This window comes from Miniopterus schreibersii (genome assembly GCF_964146895.1).
Source record: "Miniopterus schreibersii genome assembly, chromosome: 2".
In the NCBI taxonomy this organism is placed as follows: domain Eukaryota; kingdom Metazoa; phylum Chordata; class Mammalia; order Chiroptera; family Miniopteridae; genus Miniopterus; species Miniopterus schreibersii.
The window spans coordinates 142,295,185-142,311,437 of NC_138102.1; the positions used below are offsets into that span (position 1 = coordinate 142,295,185).

Here is a 16,253-nt window from a genome sequence, read left to right on the forward strand (position 1 = left end):
TGAAGACAATATTATTCTCTTCATCTTACAGATGAGCAAAATGAGGCATGGCAAAGTCCAAATAAAAAATCCCATGGTCCCATAGCAAGTAAGTGGAACTGGGGCTCACGCCAGGCAGTCTGTTTTCGAGTTCTCTGCTCCAGAGCACCACACATTCCCCTTCCATTTGTTCCCAAGCAAAATTTTATAACAGTCACCTGTAAACATATTGCTACATTGACTCTTGATCCAAAAGTGGTGCTGACAGCCCGAGGGGACAAGCCGATGTCTTTAAAGAGCTTGGAGAAGGACTGTTGGAGGGCAATACGGGGCCGCTCCTCGGCCACTACCACACACGTCCGGATGCAGGAGAGGTTGATTCCTCTGGTCTGTAAGACACCATGCATGTGAGCTGAAGTTAGCAGGATCACAAAAGAACTGAATAGTTAATGCCATTGCTCTATCTCTTTGGTTAGGAAAAGCCAAGGAACTGTGTATTCTCATCTCAGACACCCAGAGAAAAGACAAAAGTTCTCAGAAAATGCCAAGGCATTCCGCTAAAGTCATTACCTGCTGCTAAATGTGCTCATTCTCTTATTTCTTTTTGCTTTCATCTAAAAATCTTAGGATCCCCAGCAATCCATTTTTATCCAACCCCATTTCTATACCTTATATTTCTCCCTACTTCAAATTGGAGAGATAGGACTACGAGGACAGAAACCTAGTACCCTGGAGATCAAATCTCTTGTCTCTTTTTTCCTTCTTAAGGTCACATTTCTCTATTAAATAGAATCCGGTGTTTTCTGACTCTCCCATATGCTGGTCAAACACATGATCGCTGGATACACACATGAATGAGCTACCCTTCTGTCTCTGGGGTAGTCCCCAATCTCTAATATTCTGAGGTTACAAATTCTAGTGGGAAAAATCCTACTGCAGGTAACAGCTCCCTTTCATCTTTACATTGTCACTTCCATTCAGCTTCCCAACCAGTTTCACCTTCTCCACAAATTAAGACTCACATTAAACTTTGAAAGAGTGAATTAAATTAGAAAGTAGAAGAGATAAACTTCCTGAGGTTTACAAAACACCTGATTGCCTGCCTAGAAAAAAACCAAGCAGATATGTCTGTCAACCCCTACTCAGTATCATACCTGGCCCATTTCTTTAAAACCTCTCAGGACTGGCTACTTATTGCAACTGTTTCTTACCTTTAGCACCTCCACTTGGTTCCCAAGTCCTTTGGTGCACAGCTCCATCACTGAATAGGAGCAGAACGTATCCCTTATTTTGTACTGGTTGACGGTGGAAAGCCAGAGGAAAAGGTTGTTTTCTAACTCCATAGGAGGAATTAAGATGGACTGGTGACCTGAATAGACACTGCATAAAGAAAGGCAAGAATTGACATCATCAAATCATCCTAGATATCCTGATGTTTTAGAACAGCATCAATTCAACAAATGCTTACTGAGCACGAAGGACAGCATAGGGCCATATTAGACATCAAGGTCTAAGAATCAGCCTCGTTCATATGCAACTCACAAGACACAGTAACTATAAAATGAAGCAGACTGTGGTACATATAGTACCTGAGATGTGAATAAAGGACATCAGGATCATAGATTAAAGAACAAGTCATTCAAACTGGGAAAGCTAGGGCTGGGGTGTTTCAAGGTGTAGGTGACAACTGCGCTGGGGCTTGGAAAACAAGCAGGAACTTGACAGTGGCTGGAGGAAGTGAGGATGGTGATGGAGTATTCCAGGTAGAGGGACAGCATATGCAAATGCAAAGAGGTATAAAATTACATGGTGTGTTTAAGGTTGACAGAAATAGTATCCCAGTGTGAAATACAAGAGCACAGGATGCATGGGGGAGTGGTGAGAAGTGAAGCCAGAAGGGCTGGGATCAAGCTGTGAAAGGGCTTAACTATCATATGAAGGACTTAAGACTTTACCCAGCAGGCAGTCACTGCAGCTTTATGATGGGGCAAAACTAGCAACATGGAGGAGGGGTTGGAGACATGAGACACTGAAGGCTGAGAGACAGTTAGCAGAGACTGCAATAGTCCAGGTGACAGATGACGAGGGCTTGACCCCCAACAGTGCAACGGGATAAAGGGGAAGGAATGGCAGAGTCACATATCATATGTATAATCTGCAGTCACGAATCCTCAACTTCAGAATCACCAGGAGCCCAAGAATCCTGTATTTAAAAAATATTGGAATTGTGGTCTCCACCTTTGGAGATCTAAGTAAGTCTGGAGAAGGCCCATTAATGATTTTTTTTAGACCCCTAGGTGACTCCTATGTATAGGTAGGTTTAGGAACAACTGAGCCAAAAGACATAACATTTAACTGGATGTGAGACATAAAGACAGAGAAGTTGAAGATAATTTGGGTCCTGAGGTGAATGATCCCATCCTGAGATGGAGACACAGAAGGGGAAGAGCGTGTGTGAAGGACTCATGGAAATGTCTGTCTAGAAGGTGAACATGTAGGCGTGAGCTAAGGGTCCCTGGGTGGAGAGTGGAAGGAGTGGCAATATACTATTCCATAAGAAACAATCTGGCCAGGACGGACGTGCTATGTTACAGCCACATGCTATTGTCCCACCTCATTATATTCCTTCCTGCCAGTACTAGGGGGTGCGTTCTGGCTGACAAAGCATGACATATTTCACCCAAGTATCATCCTTCTACTTGGCTCTACTTCTAAAATGAGGATTACAGGATGGAGCAGAGAACAGGTAATAAGATCACTAATCTTTTATATGAAGCATAAAACTACAGAAAAGAAAGAAAGGGAACACAAAAACTAAACCAACATCAGAGATACATTAGGTGCAGAAATTCTGGAAAAATCAACATTTCATTGAAACTTTACCAAATTAAGGGAGCAAAGGGAAGGATGAGATGATTACAGCCCCCACAGACATGCCTGCAAATTGTTTCTTTGCTTTTCCATTCCTACCTGCAGAGACACCAGAGTGCAAAGCCAAGTCCACAGTAAGGGTCGAGGCAGATGGCGATCTGCCGAGAGGAATACAACTCACACTGGAGCTTGATGGCTCTACAGAGAGCATTGACTGCAGAGTGGGACATCTGGAAAGTAAGGAACATGGAACAGGATGGAACAGGCATCCCACAGGTAGAAAAACAGCTCCAACAATAGTTTTGAGGCACTTCGAGTCCCCCAAACTCCTTAAAATGATGTGTATTTTTCACTGGTTCTAAAAGCTTAATCTAAGTCTAACTTAAGGTAACAAATTTCTGTTCGTTAGTCAATACTGAGGTTTTATGAAATATGAACCTGTGATTTCATCCATCTTTAACTGTAACTCTCATTATCTATTAGCTTCTATGCTAGGTCGAGTCATGGCATAGCACAAATTCCTTGGGATAACTTATTCCGGAAGAGCCGATGCTTTTATTTAAATATAGCTGGGACCCTTGATCCCCCGCCTCCTGGTCTCTGGTACAACCAGCTGGCCTCTACATCGAAGTCCCTGGGGTAGTGGTCATCTCTATTTTTGCAGGCCTGGCATTTTACCAGCATCCAGTGAGTGAGTGAATATATCCAGACTACTCTACCTTCACTCCTGTAAGCATGCCCGTTGTAGAGACGCTAAAATCAAGATAGGCCAACATCTCAGGAGTGGGTGGTTTATACAGCTGAGGCAACCTCTTCCTGGGTAAATCATCTGCAAGGAAAAGAAAAAATCTGATGTCAATCACGTATGTTGGAACATGAAATCATTGCTCTTGAATTGGTTTTCTGTGGCCTTGCTATGGCCAAATTTAGCTTCAGGATTTGCTAAAGCTTAGGCTTCTCGTATTTAACCAAGCAGCTTATGTGAGTCACTCTTAGCCGGAGGCTGGAGTTAAGGACACTGCTAGGCAATATAAATAAGCAAAACTGTATCAGGCAAATGTATTTACTAGAAGGTTTAGTGAGGGGAATTATAACATAGTAGTTGATAATTTCTTTTCTTTTTTTTATATATCTTTATGGATTTCAGAGAGAGGAAACGAGAGGGAGAGAGAGAGATAGAAACATCAATGATGAGAGAGTCATTGATCGAGCCCGCAACCTGGGCATGTGCCCTGACCAAGAATTGAACCCCGATCGCCTGGATCCCAGGTCGATGCTCAACTGCTGAGCCACGCCCGGCCGGGCATATAACATAGTAGTTGAAAACTAAGGAAGCAGACTGCGGGTGTTCAAATCCCAGCTCTGCCATTTTTCAGTGATGTGACCTTAAAGTTATTTAACCTCTTTGTGTCTGTTACCTAAGCTCTAAAATGGTAATACTATCTACCCTCACAGAATTGTTGGGAAGTTAATTCACACAAAGCAATTTGAAAACAACTGACTAAATGCTCAAAAAGCTTATTGTTATCATGCTGGTTTCAAGTTAAAGTTTGTTCTTTACTTTTTAGTGCATGTTATATTAATCATGACTGCTTAAAGGCTGTTTTTCTCCAAGTTAACAGGGCAGGTTTTTAAGAATGTTAACCTAGAATTAGGAATTATTTTCCTTTGCTCATTTACTTATATACTCGTCCCTTTCCCCCTAAATTTGCTTTATATGTATGTCAAAACCAAGGTTATCAAGGAAGCGTCTGGCCCAACCACGCCTCCTCAATGGTTCTGGATCAAGAAACAATTCTGACTCTGACTTTTAAATCTCTATATTATTGGGTGCCCATTTCTGGTCAAATCAAAGACTTTTTCTATTACCTTCAACCCACCTTTGTGTAGGGGAGGGTCATTCATGTGCCTAAAGAAACCTCCTGGTGTCTGTATCACAGACTGTATTTTAGGCCTTTCTGAAATGTGAATGAATCCAATAACCATAGTAGATCTATCTGCATCATTAACACCAACGCAATCTATTTGTGTATTTATTATGTGCTTATGTCCTTAAGTAACACATGCAAAAAAAATCTAGTTCAGCATCTGGCACACAACCACCACAAACACGTCATCCCTGCATTTAAACTCATATAAATGTTCTTGAGGTGGACACTCTGTGGTACTTACTGAAAACAGGTTAAGGAGGAAATTAATGGTTAAGAGGCTGGGAAGAGAGCCAAACGGACTGGGTTTGAATGTCCATGCTACCACTTAACCTCCCTGTGCCTCTGTTTTCTTCTTTGTAAGAACTGCACTGATCCAATAGGGTTGGTGCAAGGATAATTAGGTAATACACGTTAGATGTCTGGCACAGAGTAAGGGCGCAATTAAAGATGTTATGATTATGTGTGAGGTGCTTTACATTATGTCATTTTACAACACCACGAGGCAGTTATTAAAAACCCCATTTTATAAAAAGTTTTGCCCAAGTTAGTGGGGATACTCAGAGAGGAACAGAGTATTAGGATTTAAACCCCATCTACTTGACCCCATAACTCACATTCTCCCCTATCCCACCATTCTCCAGGTGGCCCTGTGTCTTATTCCCTTCTTTAGTAGAAATGCCATCTAAAATTCATGCAAACTTTATGGTTTTCAAAGAACTTTCATATCATATTGCATTTGATATTCTCGATAAGTATGGGCGTCAGGCAAGAGTAGGTAGTATTTTAGAAAAGGGTAATCTCAGACAAGGTTCTACAGAGAGTAAGTGCTGAAGCTTGAACTAGAACCAGGTCTTCTGACTCCTAGTCCAGTGCTGTTTCCATTATATCACACGTAGATCTAGACTATGTCAGATCTCAGTGTTTTACATGGCCCTACATGTACATGGTCTATCCAGCATAAAAACTTAACTGCCATTTGATGACACCAAGAGTAAAAGCAAGACACTTTTTGTTTCGAGTGATCTGCTTCTTTGGATCTGAATGTTGCAGTATTCAGCCTTTTGGTAATGCAAATTGACTGGATGTTAAGTTTTGCCTCTGTCTTAGCAGAGGGAATGTGTTGTGATGTAAGACCTACATAAACATCTTTGGCATAAGATTCTAGGAACTTTCAGGGAGTAAATGCTCTTGTTCCTTCAACTCTGGAAAAATCTCCCCTTCACCTGTGTCAATGATGGTTGGCCAGGTTTTCACATCCACAGCTGCGGCCGCCTCTCGGGACTTCAGTAACCTCATTAGTGTCTGCGTGGTGAGAATGCAGGCAGCTTTGCTGACCTAGAAAACAAATGAAGAGATATAAGCACCAGGAGGCTTAGCCCCCATGTAGCACCAGAGGCTGTAGCTGCTGCTAAAAGCAACTCACACACCACACTGGACAGGAGAGTATCAGTTTTTCAAAAAACACACACAGGACAATGGAGGTCAGTGCTTCCCCTTACACTTGTCCTGGTCATGTGTAATACTTAACTGCCTAATGATGGACTTGTTCATGACACAAGTTTTGTTTACAACAGTGATTCTCAAATATTCCATAGTTATAATCTCAGTATGGATCCCACAAGCTTTTGGTTTCATGAAGACCAAAATAAAATATTAACATGGATTTTTGTAATGCTCAGGGAAGGAGTTAGTGTTTGCAATAGTTTAATGAATGGTTGGTAGAACTACCTAGACCTAGAACATACCCTGAATTTGAGGGACTCTGTGCTTTCATAGAAGCTAAGCTTTGCTGCTCACCCCCACGTGGAAGCAAAATGAATGACCTCCCCATAAACTGCGTCGATGGGAGGAAACTTCCCTCCCTGCTACTCTGGCCTACTTTGCAGAATATGACAAGGGCATTTTGCTGAATCGAACTTTGTAATAAAATCATCTATGGTGAACACAGTTTTTATGCTGCAGGCTCCAGTTGCTGACAGAGCAGCAGTTCTTAAAGAAACAACCGTTACATAAATTGGAATTTTGTAACTCCTTGCTTTAAAGTACATTAGGATATGATGCAATAAAGACTTACCTTATTTTCCTCAATTCTCATATTCTGTACAAACTTCTGTCACTTCCAGAGCAATATCTGGACACTTTTTAACACTATACTAAATAGTATATATACTCAGTTTATAAAATTAACCAAAATTAAACTAACCTGACACTGGGGAGAATTCAGTTTGGCATATAGAATTACCTTGGTTATTGTACAGAAAGAAATATGAGAACTTATTTTAAAAAGGGGGGGGTCAACCAATGAATGCATAAATAAGTGGAATAACAAATCAATGTTTCTTTCAAATCAATCAAAATGAAAAATAAAAAGAGGGGAAAAACAAGTTTTATGGAGAATTACTACGATAGCTTTGCCTTTAATGTTCATGATAAGTGCACACAATTCTGTATCTCACCAATAATCACTTTCCCATACTCCTTCACTGAATAATGCTGGTCACTGGTCAGATTAAGGAAAAACAGGCTGTTTACAGGAGACAGATTTGACTTTCTGACTCAACACAACTGGAGAATTAGTAAAGATCCTTAGTTGTCTGAATCTGGATTTTATGAGATGAGGACAAGGTATACTTTGTACTTACATCAACAATCATGCGGACTGTGGGCAATGTGGCAGTAAGGTTCTGAACATGAGGAGGCCGGACGGTCACAGGGACACACCCCGCATACAGGCAGCCATAGAACGCAGCGATTAACTCGATGCCTGCAAGACAGTCGATTAGCTGCCTAGCATCACTGCAAAACTAAAAGGCACATCTTCCCCAACCAGTTTATTAAATCATGTGCCAAATGGGTTATTTAGAACATAACTTAACAGATATACTAGCAGAAGAAAACTTGAAAATTAAGAAGGAATAGAAGGGAAAGGAGGAAGCATATGAAACAACTGATAAAAAACAGAGAGAAAAGCCAAGATTCAATAAGAAGAAAGGAAGTCGGAAGAAAACTCTTGCCCTAGCCAGTTTTGCTCAGTGGTTAGTGTAGGCCCTTGGACTGAAGGGTCCTGGGTTCGATTCCAGCCAAGGGCATGCACCTCTGTTGCAGACTCAATCCCCGGCCCTGATATGGGTACGTGCGGGAGGCAACCAATCGATGTGTCTCTCTCACATTTCTCTCTCTCTCTGAAAAGCAATGGAAAAAATATCCTCAGGTGAAGATTAAAAAACAACAACTCTTGAAAGATATCTGAAGAAGGTATTTTGGTATCATTACTTGATGTCACTTAGAATTAACTGCAGAAATTAGGGACACTGAACTTGATAAATAAAAGAATGGGCATAGGGGAGATGACAAGCACCTGAGTTTTCTCTAAATATGTAGAAGGCCACTATGTGAAGAGCAACTAGACTTCTAACGTGTGGCTCCATCAGTGGGTATAAGTTTTAGGGAGGCAAAGTGTGACTCAGTCTGAAGAAGACTCTGCAACATCGGGACATGACAGGTGGCCTCCTCAGGAAGTGTTCTGCCCCATCACCATGTCATAATAAACTGGTAGATAAAAGACAGTATCCACAGGCACACCATAGAAGGGATTCTTTTACAGATGACCTTCTAAGAAATCTTAGTATCAATGTAAATAAAATAGCATAGTAATCACAGAGCAAAATGAAATAAGGGATACAAAAGACAAAAGAAGGCTGAATATATGAGTGGGCCAGGTGACAGAAGAATAAAGAAAGGGACAACTCAAGTATTTCACCCAAAATTTTGAATATTTACATCAAACTGTCATCAAATAATTCTGAGTCCCTCTTACTGGGAAGAAAAGGTTGTTGAATTAAATTAGAGCATGGAAGATGAAAACAGCAATAGTAGAGGAATACTACATATCAACCATGATATGAAGACTTTAAAGTCAAAAGAGTTCCTGGACAACTTTCTTTTGGAAACTGGGTAAAATGGTCCCATTCCCGAAGACTCCTAGAAACAAAGCATCTCAAAAGTCAGGAAGTCTTCATTCATTCATTCATTCATTCATTCATTCAATATTTACCATAGTGCTAGGAACTATGCTAGATAACGAAAATATAAAAGTAAATACAACAGACCCAGTCCCCAAAGAGCCATTCTGCTGCATAACCTCAGGGGTGAGGCTTAGTTCGCACTTTAGCCTATGTGCAAGGTACTTCCTGAGTTGGGAGGTGCACAGCCTACATGGTCATATATGGTGGCCCTGAGTTCCTATCCTCGTATAGTCTGTAGTCTAGTAATAGATCTTAAGTCCAGTCTACCAATTCAACACTTACCAGGTGGATAGAGCAACACCACATTGTCGCCTGCATTTAGATGTCCCTTATCACCAAGCACTGACGCAATCCTCTCTGCTCGCTTATGAAGCTGAAGGCAGCTGGCTGTGCACACAGTGGTGCCCTTTAAACAGGAGGAAGTATAGCTCATTACGAAAATAAAACAGTAACAAGTATAGCCAATTTGACATTCTACCTAAAAGGCTTGTGCCCTGGTAGATTACTTTTAGCTAGTTATCAACTCCAGTGAAAATTCCTCCAGTGCTAAAAGACATGTGTGGTATATCTTTTCTTTTTCAATGTCTAAAGGTACTTAGGGAATATCAACATTAACTTAAGTCAAATGTAAGTACTTGTTGTCTTTCTTGTTTAAAACAGCTTTAAAAACACACAAGGATTTTTTATTTAAGTGAGAAAACAAGAGTAAAGGGAAAACAAAGGAACTGAAAGTAGGATGAGGGCAACAGTGAGGTCAGGACAATAAATGCTGGCCATGAGGTCATGTGCTTGTGCTGGGGATTAATTAAGCACATATTTGGCTCTGAGTTTCTAACAGCAAAGATGTAAACAAAACATTAATAATTAATCAGAATCACTGGCTATTAATAAAGATTAGCAGATTAGAAGATGGCCAACTATTCCTGACCCTGAGAATAATTTCTCCTGTGGGTCTTCATAAATATCCTTATTATCAATTCAAGTTTCACTAAGCTGGGCTTTTTAAACCTCCTTTCCCTTGTAAAAATGTCCCACAAATGGGAAAGTGCACAAAATATAAATGTATAGCTTAATAAAAAATTGTAAAGTGAGCACCTGTATAAAAACCAGCACGACATGAAAGAGGCCACTATCAGCAACTCAAAAGTACCCCCATGAGCCCGCCCGGGTCAGCCTTCTCTCCTCTCCATAGGTAACCACTCTCTTGTCTTTTTAATGGTAATTGCTTACTTCTTTTTCTTTATATTTTTACCCTCATGAAATCTTGAATTTCATATAAGTGGAATTGTACTGCATATACTTCTGTGCTTTGCTTCTTTCTCTCAACATTATCTTAAGAGTCATCTATGCTGCAGTGCCTAGGTATAATTCATTCATTTTTGTTGCTGTATATTTAACTGTATGAACACACAACAATTTATTCATCCATTCTATTGCTGACAAACACTCATTCTTATACAATATCCCGGTACATAAATATTTGGTCAGGTATAGACCTAGAAATGGAAATGCTGGGTCATTGAGTATGCCTGTCTTCAGCTTTAGTGGATAATGCCAAATTGCTCTTTGTCCTGCCAATACCACACGGTCCTAATTACTATAACTGTGTATCTCAAAAAATCTCATGATGAAAACAAGTTTTACTGAACAGTTTCTTTTAAAAATAACATTTTTATTTCAGTAATATAAAAATAGGACAGGTTATATATAGAAAATCTGGAAAATATAGATAAACATAAGATGTAATCAGTATATATTTTCCTTTAAAAAAAAAAGGACTATATATAATATATAAATTCACAAGCAACATTTTTTTAAAAAGGCATCATATCTGCCCTGCCTGGTGTGGCTCAGTTGGTTGGAGCGTTGTCCCATGCACTGAAGGGTCACAGGTTAGATTTCAGTCAGGGCACATACCTGGGTTGTGGCACATACCCGGGGTGTGTGTCAGTGGCAACCAATTGATGTTGCTCTATCACATCAATGTTTCTCTCTTTCTCTTTCCCCCAGTCTCTCTCTCCCCCTCCCTTCCTCTCTCTCTAAAGCCAATAAAAACATATCCTCAGCTCTGGCTGGGAAGCTCAGTTTGTTAGAGTCATCCCTATACACCAAGGTTGCAGGTCCGATCCCCAGTCAGGGCACATACAAGAAGCAACTAATGAATGCATAAGTACGTGGAACAACAAATCGATGTCTCTCTCTCAAATCAATAAAAAAGTTAAAAAATAAAAACAAAACAACAACCACAAAAACATATCCTCGAGTAAGAATTAAAATAAATAAATAAAAAATAAAAATTTTAAGAAGTTATATCATCATCCTATCTCCTAGAGGCGGTGTAGTGCCGTAGTTAAGAAAGTGGGCTCTGAAGCCAGCTTGGGTTCAACTGAAAGAGCTAACTTCCTGCCCTACTACTTGGGCAAGTTATTTTACGTCTCTGTGCCCCAGTTTCCTCAACCTTGAAGTGAACTATGAAATATAAAGCACCCAGAACAGGGTCTTCAATAAGTATTCAATTATTATTAAAGTTTAATCCTATTTTTTCTACTTAATACATTATGAGTACTATTTTCTTGGTTATCATATTTTCTTCTATAATACTGCTTTGAATTGCTAAGTAGTATTTCATCATGTTTATATACCGTAATTTATTTAGTCAATTGTCTATCTGATGGAACATTAGGATTTTAACACTAAAATAAATGTCCCTTCGGCAAAAGTTGGGTTCAATTCGTAAGGCCATTTCTTACATTCTTCGTTTTGGTCCATGGTATAGCAGCAAACTAAACGTCAGTAAAAAAACCATTTTCTGGGCATGAGGGAACAATGCTATATGGTTACTAAGCTTTCTGGTAGTCTGGCTGAAACTAAGGTAAAATGTGAGAGTACAGAGAAGAACAAACGGACTACATGTTCTTTAGTCACCCATATATATTACTTCTCCAAGCAAGAAGCAAATTTAAACTATGCTCACTAATAAATACCTGGGCTATGAATTTCACAGGGCCATAACTTTAACTACAGCCAAGCGTGGAAGTGGAACAAGAAGTATGCTGGATTAACATCTTACTGAAATGGAAGGACTCTACTGAACCATGGGTTTGAAGAGAAGCCCACTACATGGAGAGGTGGAGCAAGGAAGTCCAAAAGTTTTCTACTACACAGCAGTGGCTCTTAAAGTTTTTAATGACTTTTCAGTAAGATGCACAGCATATTCCTCTCATTAAGTTCTATCACTGCAGAAATTCTCAAAGGGGTGTGTATGTGCACGCGCACATGTGTTTAAAATATATCAGAACTCAAGGGGGCCAGGGCAGAAGGCGGCAATTTGGGGAAGTCCCCTAAGAGATTCCAATAGGCCCTGCAGTCTTCCCCCTGCTGCTGAGAAATACTGCTATGTGCCATGATTACAGTACTTTTAGCCTCTGACTCAGCCATTAAAACAAACATCTCAGCAGACTCCCACAGGATGTTTAACTTAAAAAATACAGTATTCTGGTGGACCATCATTAGAAAGCAGTAGTTAAATGCATGCTTGAATAATTTTCAATTTGCTTTTTATCTGTTAGCAATAAACAACTTAAGTATGTACCAAAAATAACTCTGGTTTTAAAAATGTTGCTCTAAAGTCACTTTCTTCCAGGGAGAAATCAAAGAATTAAAAGTCATACTGGGTAAAAAAATTACGTGACATAATATATTCCACACATCTGTAGACCTATGTAATTACATTGTTGGCCCCATCATCCCTAACAGAGCTGAACAAAGATGACTCGATTGTAACACAAGAAGAGACAGCAGGAGGTCCCATTTCAACCTTGAATGATTGCACAATTTATCTTCACAGGTCAAAAAAAGGGTAAAACAGTAACTCCTTCCTCAGAGTTGGCAACAGAAATTTTCTGATGAGAGAAAGAGATCAAGAGTGCCTAAGATACTCCCACAACATTCAGCTGAGTTGATATACAAATGTTTTCATACCTTTGCATTTAAGAGCATGAAGAGTACATGGTCAGGAGTTGCCTGGGCTCGCCACTGTAATATCTCTGCCAGAAACTGGTGCTAAAGCCACAAAACAGAGAAAAGAATAAGGGTCGGCAACTTTTTAAAAGTTGGATAACACATCTTCCACCTGCTACCTGAAGTTTAAGTTTTGTCCTTGACTTGTTCATAAAAACTGCACTTCTGAAAACTTACCTTCCTCACTAAATCATTCTCTTCAATTTGCCCGAGATCCCTTCCTGCAGCTTGTGCTATGCGTTTTCCAGCAACCAGATTGCCAACCATCACAGAAGCAGGGCCTACACCTGTAAGTAAAGGCAAAATTCAACTCTGGAGATGGGAATTCAAGCTGTATACCCCAGAGCATTTTCAGACGGACCAAAACTGGTTCAAATGGACTGAGCAATTTTCTAGGCACTGGGAACACAGGAACAAACAAGACAAAGAGCTTGAATTCTAGTGGGGAAAAGCAACCAAATAAGCACATACACAAATAAATACAAAAACAAAACAGGACCACAGGAGAGATGGGAATTGGGGGTGGTGGTGAAGGAGAGCAGGTAGCTTCCTATAGCTTAGGTATAGGGAAGTTTTCACTCTCAGGAGGTAACAGTTGGTTGCATCTGCTCCAATCATAACACAGCCCTAAGAGTGGGTTTAACAGTAATGAATGGTCTGGAAAGAAATCTGCTGTCTATAAGGACTGAGAGTGAATGCATTAGGAATATCAGAAGTGCTTTATTAAAAGTGAATATTGACATCCAGATCGTAAGATAATCTATAAGGCAGCTGGCCTGAACTCTTAAAAAACACCCATGTCTTGAAGACAAAATAAAGCCGGGAGGAGGTTCTAAATTAAAGGACATATCAGCCAAATGCAATTTATAACCCTGACTGGATAATGGATTTTTAAAAATTCAGCTATAACAAACACGTGGAGAAATGCGAATATGGACTGTGAACTATTAGATGAAAGCATTATATTAAGGTTAAATTTCTTTTTTTTGTAAATATATCTTTATTGATTTTAGAGAGAGGAAAGGAGAGGGAGAGAGAGAGACAGAAACATCAATGATGAGAGAGTCACTGATTGAGCCCGCAACCCGGGCATGTGCCCTGACTGGGAATCGAACTCTGATCGCCTGGATCCTAGGTCGACGCTCAACTGCTGAGCCATGCCCAGCCGGGCAAGGTTAAATTTCTTAATAGGATAATGGCATTATGGTTGATCAGGAAAATTTTAGGAGAATGATTTGTTCTTTGGAGATACATTGCTGAAATGCTTAGGGGTAAAGTGCCATGATGCCTGCAATCTACTTTCAAAGAGTTCAGGGGGAAAAATGGTAACAATTAGTGAACCTAGAAGAAGGTACATGAGTGTTCATTATACTATTTTTTCAATTTTTCCATAGGTTTGACACTTCAAAATAAAAAGGGAGAACTCTTCCTCTTTCAAGAAAAAAAGTGCTAGTGTTCTGTATGCTTTCCTTAGTGGTCACTTAAAGATTAAGACTAACGAATCAAACTAAGGCGGCTAAAAGATAACAAAACTTGTCAGCTGAGTTTTGAACAATGGTGATACTATGCTTAGATTAATACTAAGTATCTTTTATTGCTAAAATCTGTTGTGCCTGAATATACTGAAGCATCTGAAAAAAAATCACTTAAATCATAGAATCACTTTTAAATAGTTGGGAAAGCTGGGTAAAGGGTACAAGGGAATTCTTTGCACAATTTGGCAACCTTCTGTGTGAAATTATTTTCAAATAAAACATTTAAAATTTTTAAAATCAAATAAAAAATTAAAAAAGGGTAAAATACTCCAACACTCTGACTGCTGAACACTTTTAGTTTAAAGTGCCATATTGTGCCCAGCCAGGCATGGCTCAGTGGTTGAGCATCGACCTAGGATCCAGGAGATCTTGGTTCAATTCCCAGTCAGGGCACATGCCCAGGTTGTGGGCTCGATCCCCAGTCTGGGGCGTGCAGGAGGCAACCGATCAATGACAACTCTCTCATCATTGATGTTTCTATCTCTCTCTCTCTCTCCTTTCCTCTTTAAAAAAAAAAAAAAAGTGCCATACTGCAATTTTAAGTATAATATGCAAAATCCCTTCCTAAGAAACCGTAATAAGTTACGGATATATCGTGTTGAAGAGGCTTTTATATAGGCAAGACTCTGTGTATTTGATTAAGTTCCCCAATCCTGGATTCACACTGTAAAATAATAAAAGTGTGACATTTAAAAAAGTGAATTTTTCAGAATAGTTTACAATAACAGCTCAGCTGGCACGGCTCAGTGTTGAGTGTCAGCCTATAAACCAGGAGGTAACGGTTCAATTCGCAGTCAGAGACATGCCTGGGTTTCGGGCTGGATCCCCCAGTGAGGGTACTGCAGGAGGCAGCCAATCAATGACTCTCTCATCACTGATGCTTCCCTCTCTCTCTCCTCCCTTTCTCTCTCTGAAACCAATAAATAAATATTAAAAATAATAATAATAATAATAATTCAGGAGCATCATTTCTTAAGCCCATGGGTCACAGAAAGTAAAAAATAACTGAAAGCAGTAACATGTAGGAGGATAATGCTGACACTGCTGTATCTGTAAATATGCCTTATTTTCCCATGAAACTACATTTCCCGTGGCAAAAAACCCTAGTCATCAACCCCAATGTCTATTCTCCTCCTCTCTCTTCAAAACAGAATCCCCAGTTTGTAGCTGGGCAAATGCCTGGAGTAAAGACCATATTCTTTAGAATGGGATAATAATATGTAAGAGGAAATAATATATACAATTTCTAGAAAATGTGTTTAAAGGGGGAGAGTATGCCCTTCTTTGCCTTTTCCCCACCTGCTGGCTGGAACGCAGGAACGATGGGTAGAGGTCAGGCAGCCTGTGGAAGACTGCATTATTTTCTTACAACCCTTCCTTTCCTCCCTGTCCTTTCTGTGGGAGGAGTAAACTCTCTGCTCCACTGACATTGGGCATGTTTGGGACAATAAAATGTTAGAAGACATGACAAACAGAAGTTTTAAATATGCCTGTGTGATTTGGCTTGCCTTCTTGCTTTAGCCATCTGCCTTGAGAAAAATATGGCCCAGGTAGTTGCTGGTCCCATGATAAGGAGATACATGGAACAAATTCTAACCCAACCTACAGCCTGGAGCCAAGCCAAGCCCAGCTGATCCAGCTAAGCTCCACAGATCCACATCCCAGGAGCGAAAAATAAATGCTTCTTATTTTAAGTCACTGAGCCTTAGGGTTATTTGGTATGCAGCATTTCTGTAATAATAGTTGGCTGATACTATGCCATAACAGAAAGGTGGGAAATTAGAACCATAATGATTGAGGGGCTGCCATCCTAGTCCTGGGCTGTCCAGCTCTGCCTTTCTTTCACCTGAAAAAGAGATAAACTTGTCTCTTGCTTAAATTGCTATTACGTT

General features: G+C 40.0%; 1 protein-coding gene across 2 annotated transcripts in view; it reads right to left on the bottom strand.

Moving 5' to 3' along the window:
* Window positions 1–16,253, bottom strand: part of DIP2B (disco interacting protein 2 homolog B) — a 217,815-nt gene that overhangs the window by 14,367 nt on the left and 187,195 nt on the right. For both annotated transcript variants that reach the window (XR_013998293.1, XM_081130198.1), the window contains exons 24-32: window positions 13,004–13,113; window positions 12,788–12,868; window positions 9,089–9,212; window positions 7,424–7,545; window positions 6,005–6,116; window positions 3,570–3,679; window positions 2,950–3,080; window positions 1,191–1,359; window positions 198–368 (exon numbers count right to left, since the gene is read on the bottom strand). Coding sequence is in view for 1 of the 2 variants with exons in the window: in XM_081130198.1 (XP_080986324.1) it covers window positions 198–368; window positions 1,191–1,359; window positions 2,950–3,080; window positions 3,570–3,679; window positions 6,005–6,116; window positions 7,424–7,545; window positions 9,089–9,212; window positions 12,788–12,868; window positions 13,004–13,113 (1,130 nt within the window). In the remaining variant the exon portion in view is untranslated. The remainder of the gene's footprint in view (window positions 1–197; window positions 369–1,190; window positions 1,360–2,949; window positions 3,081–3,569; window positions 3,680–6,004; window positions 6,117–7,423; window positions 7,546–9,088; window positions 9,213–12,787; window positions 12,869–13,003; window positions 13,114–16,253) is intronic.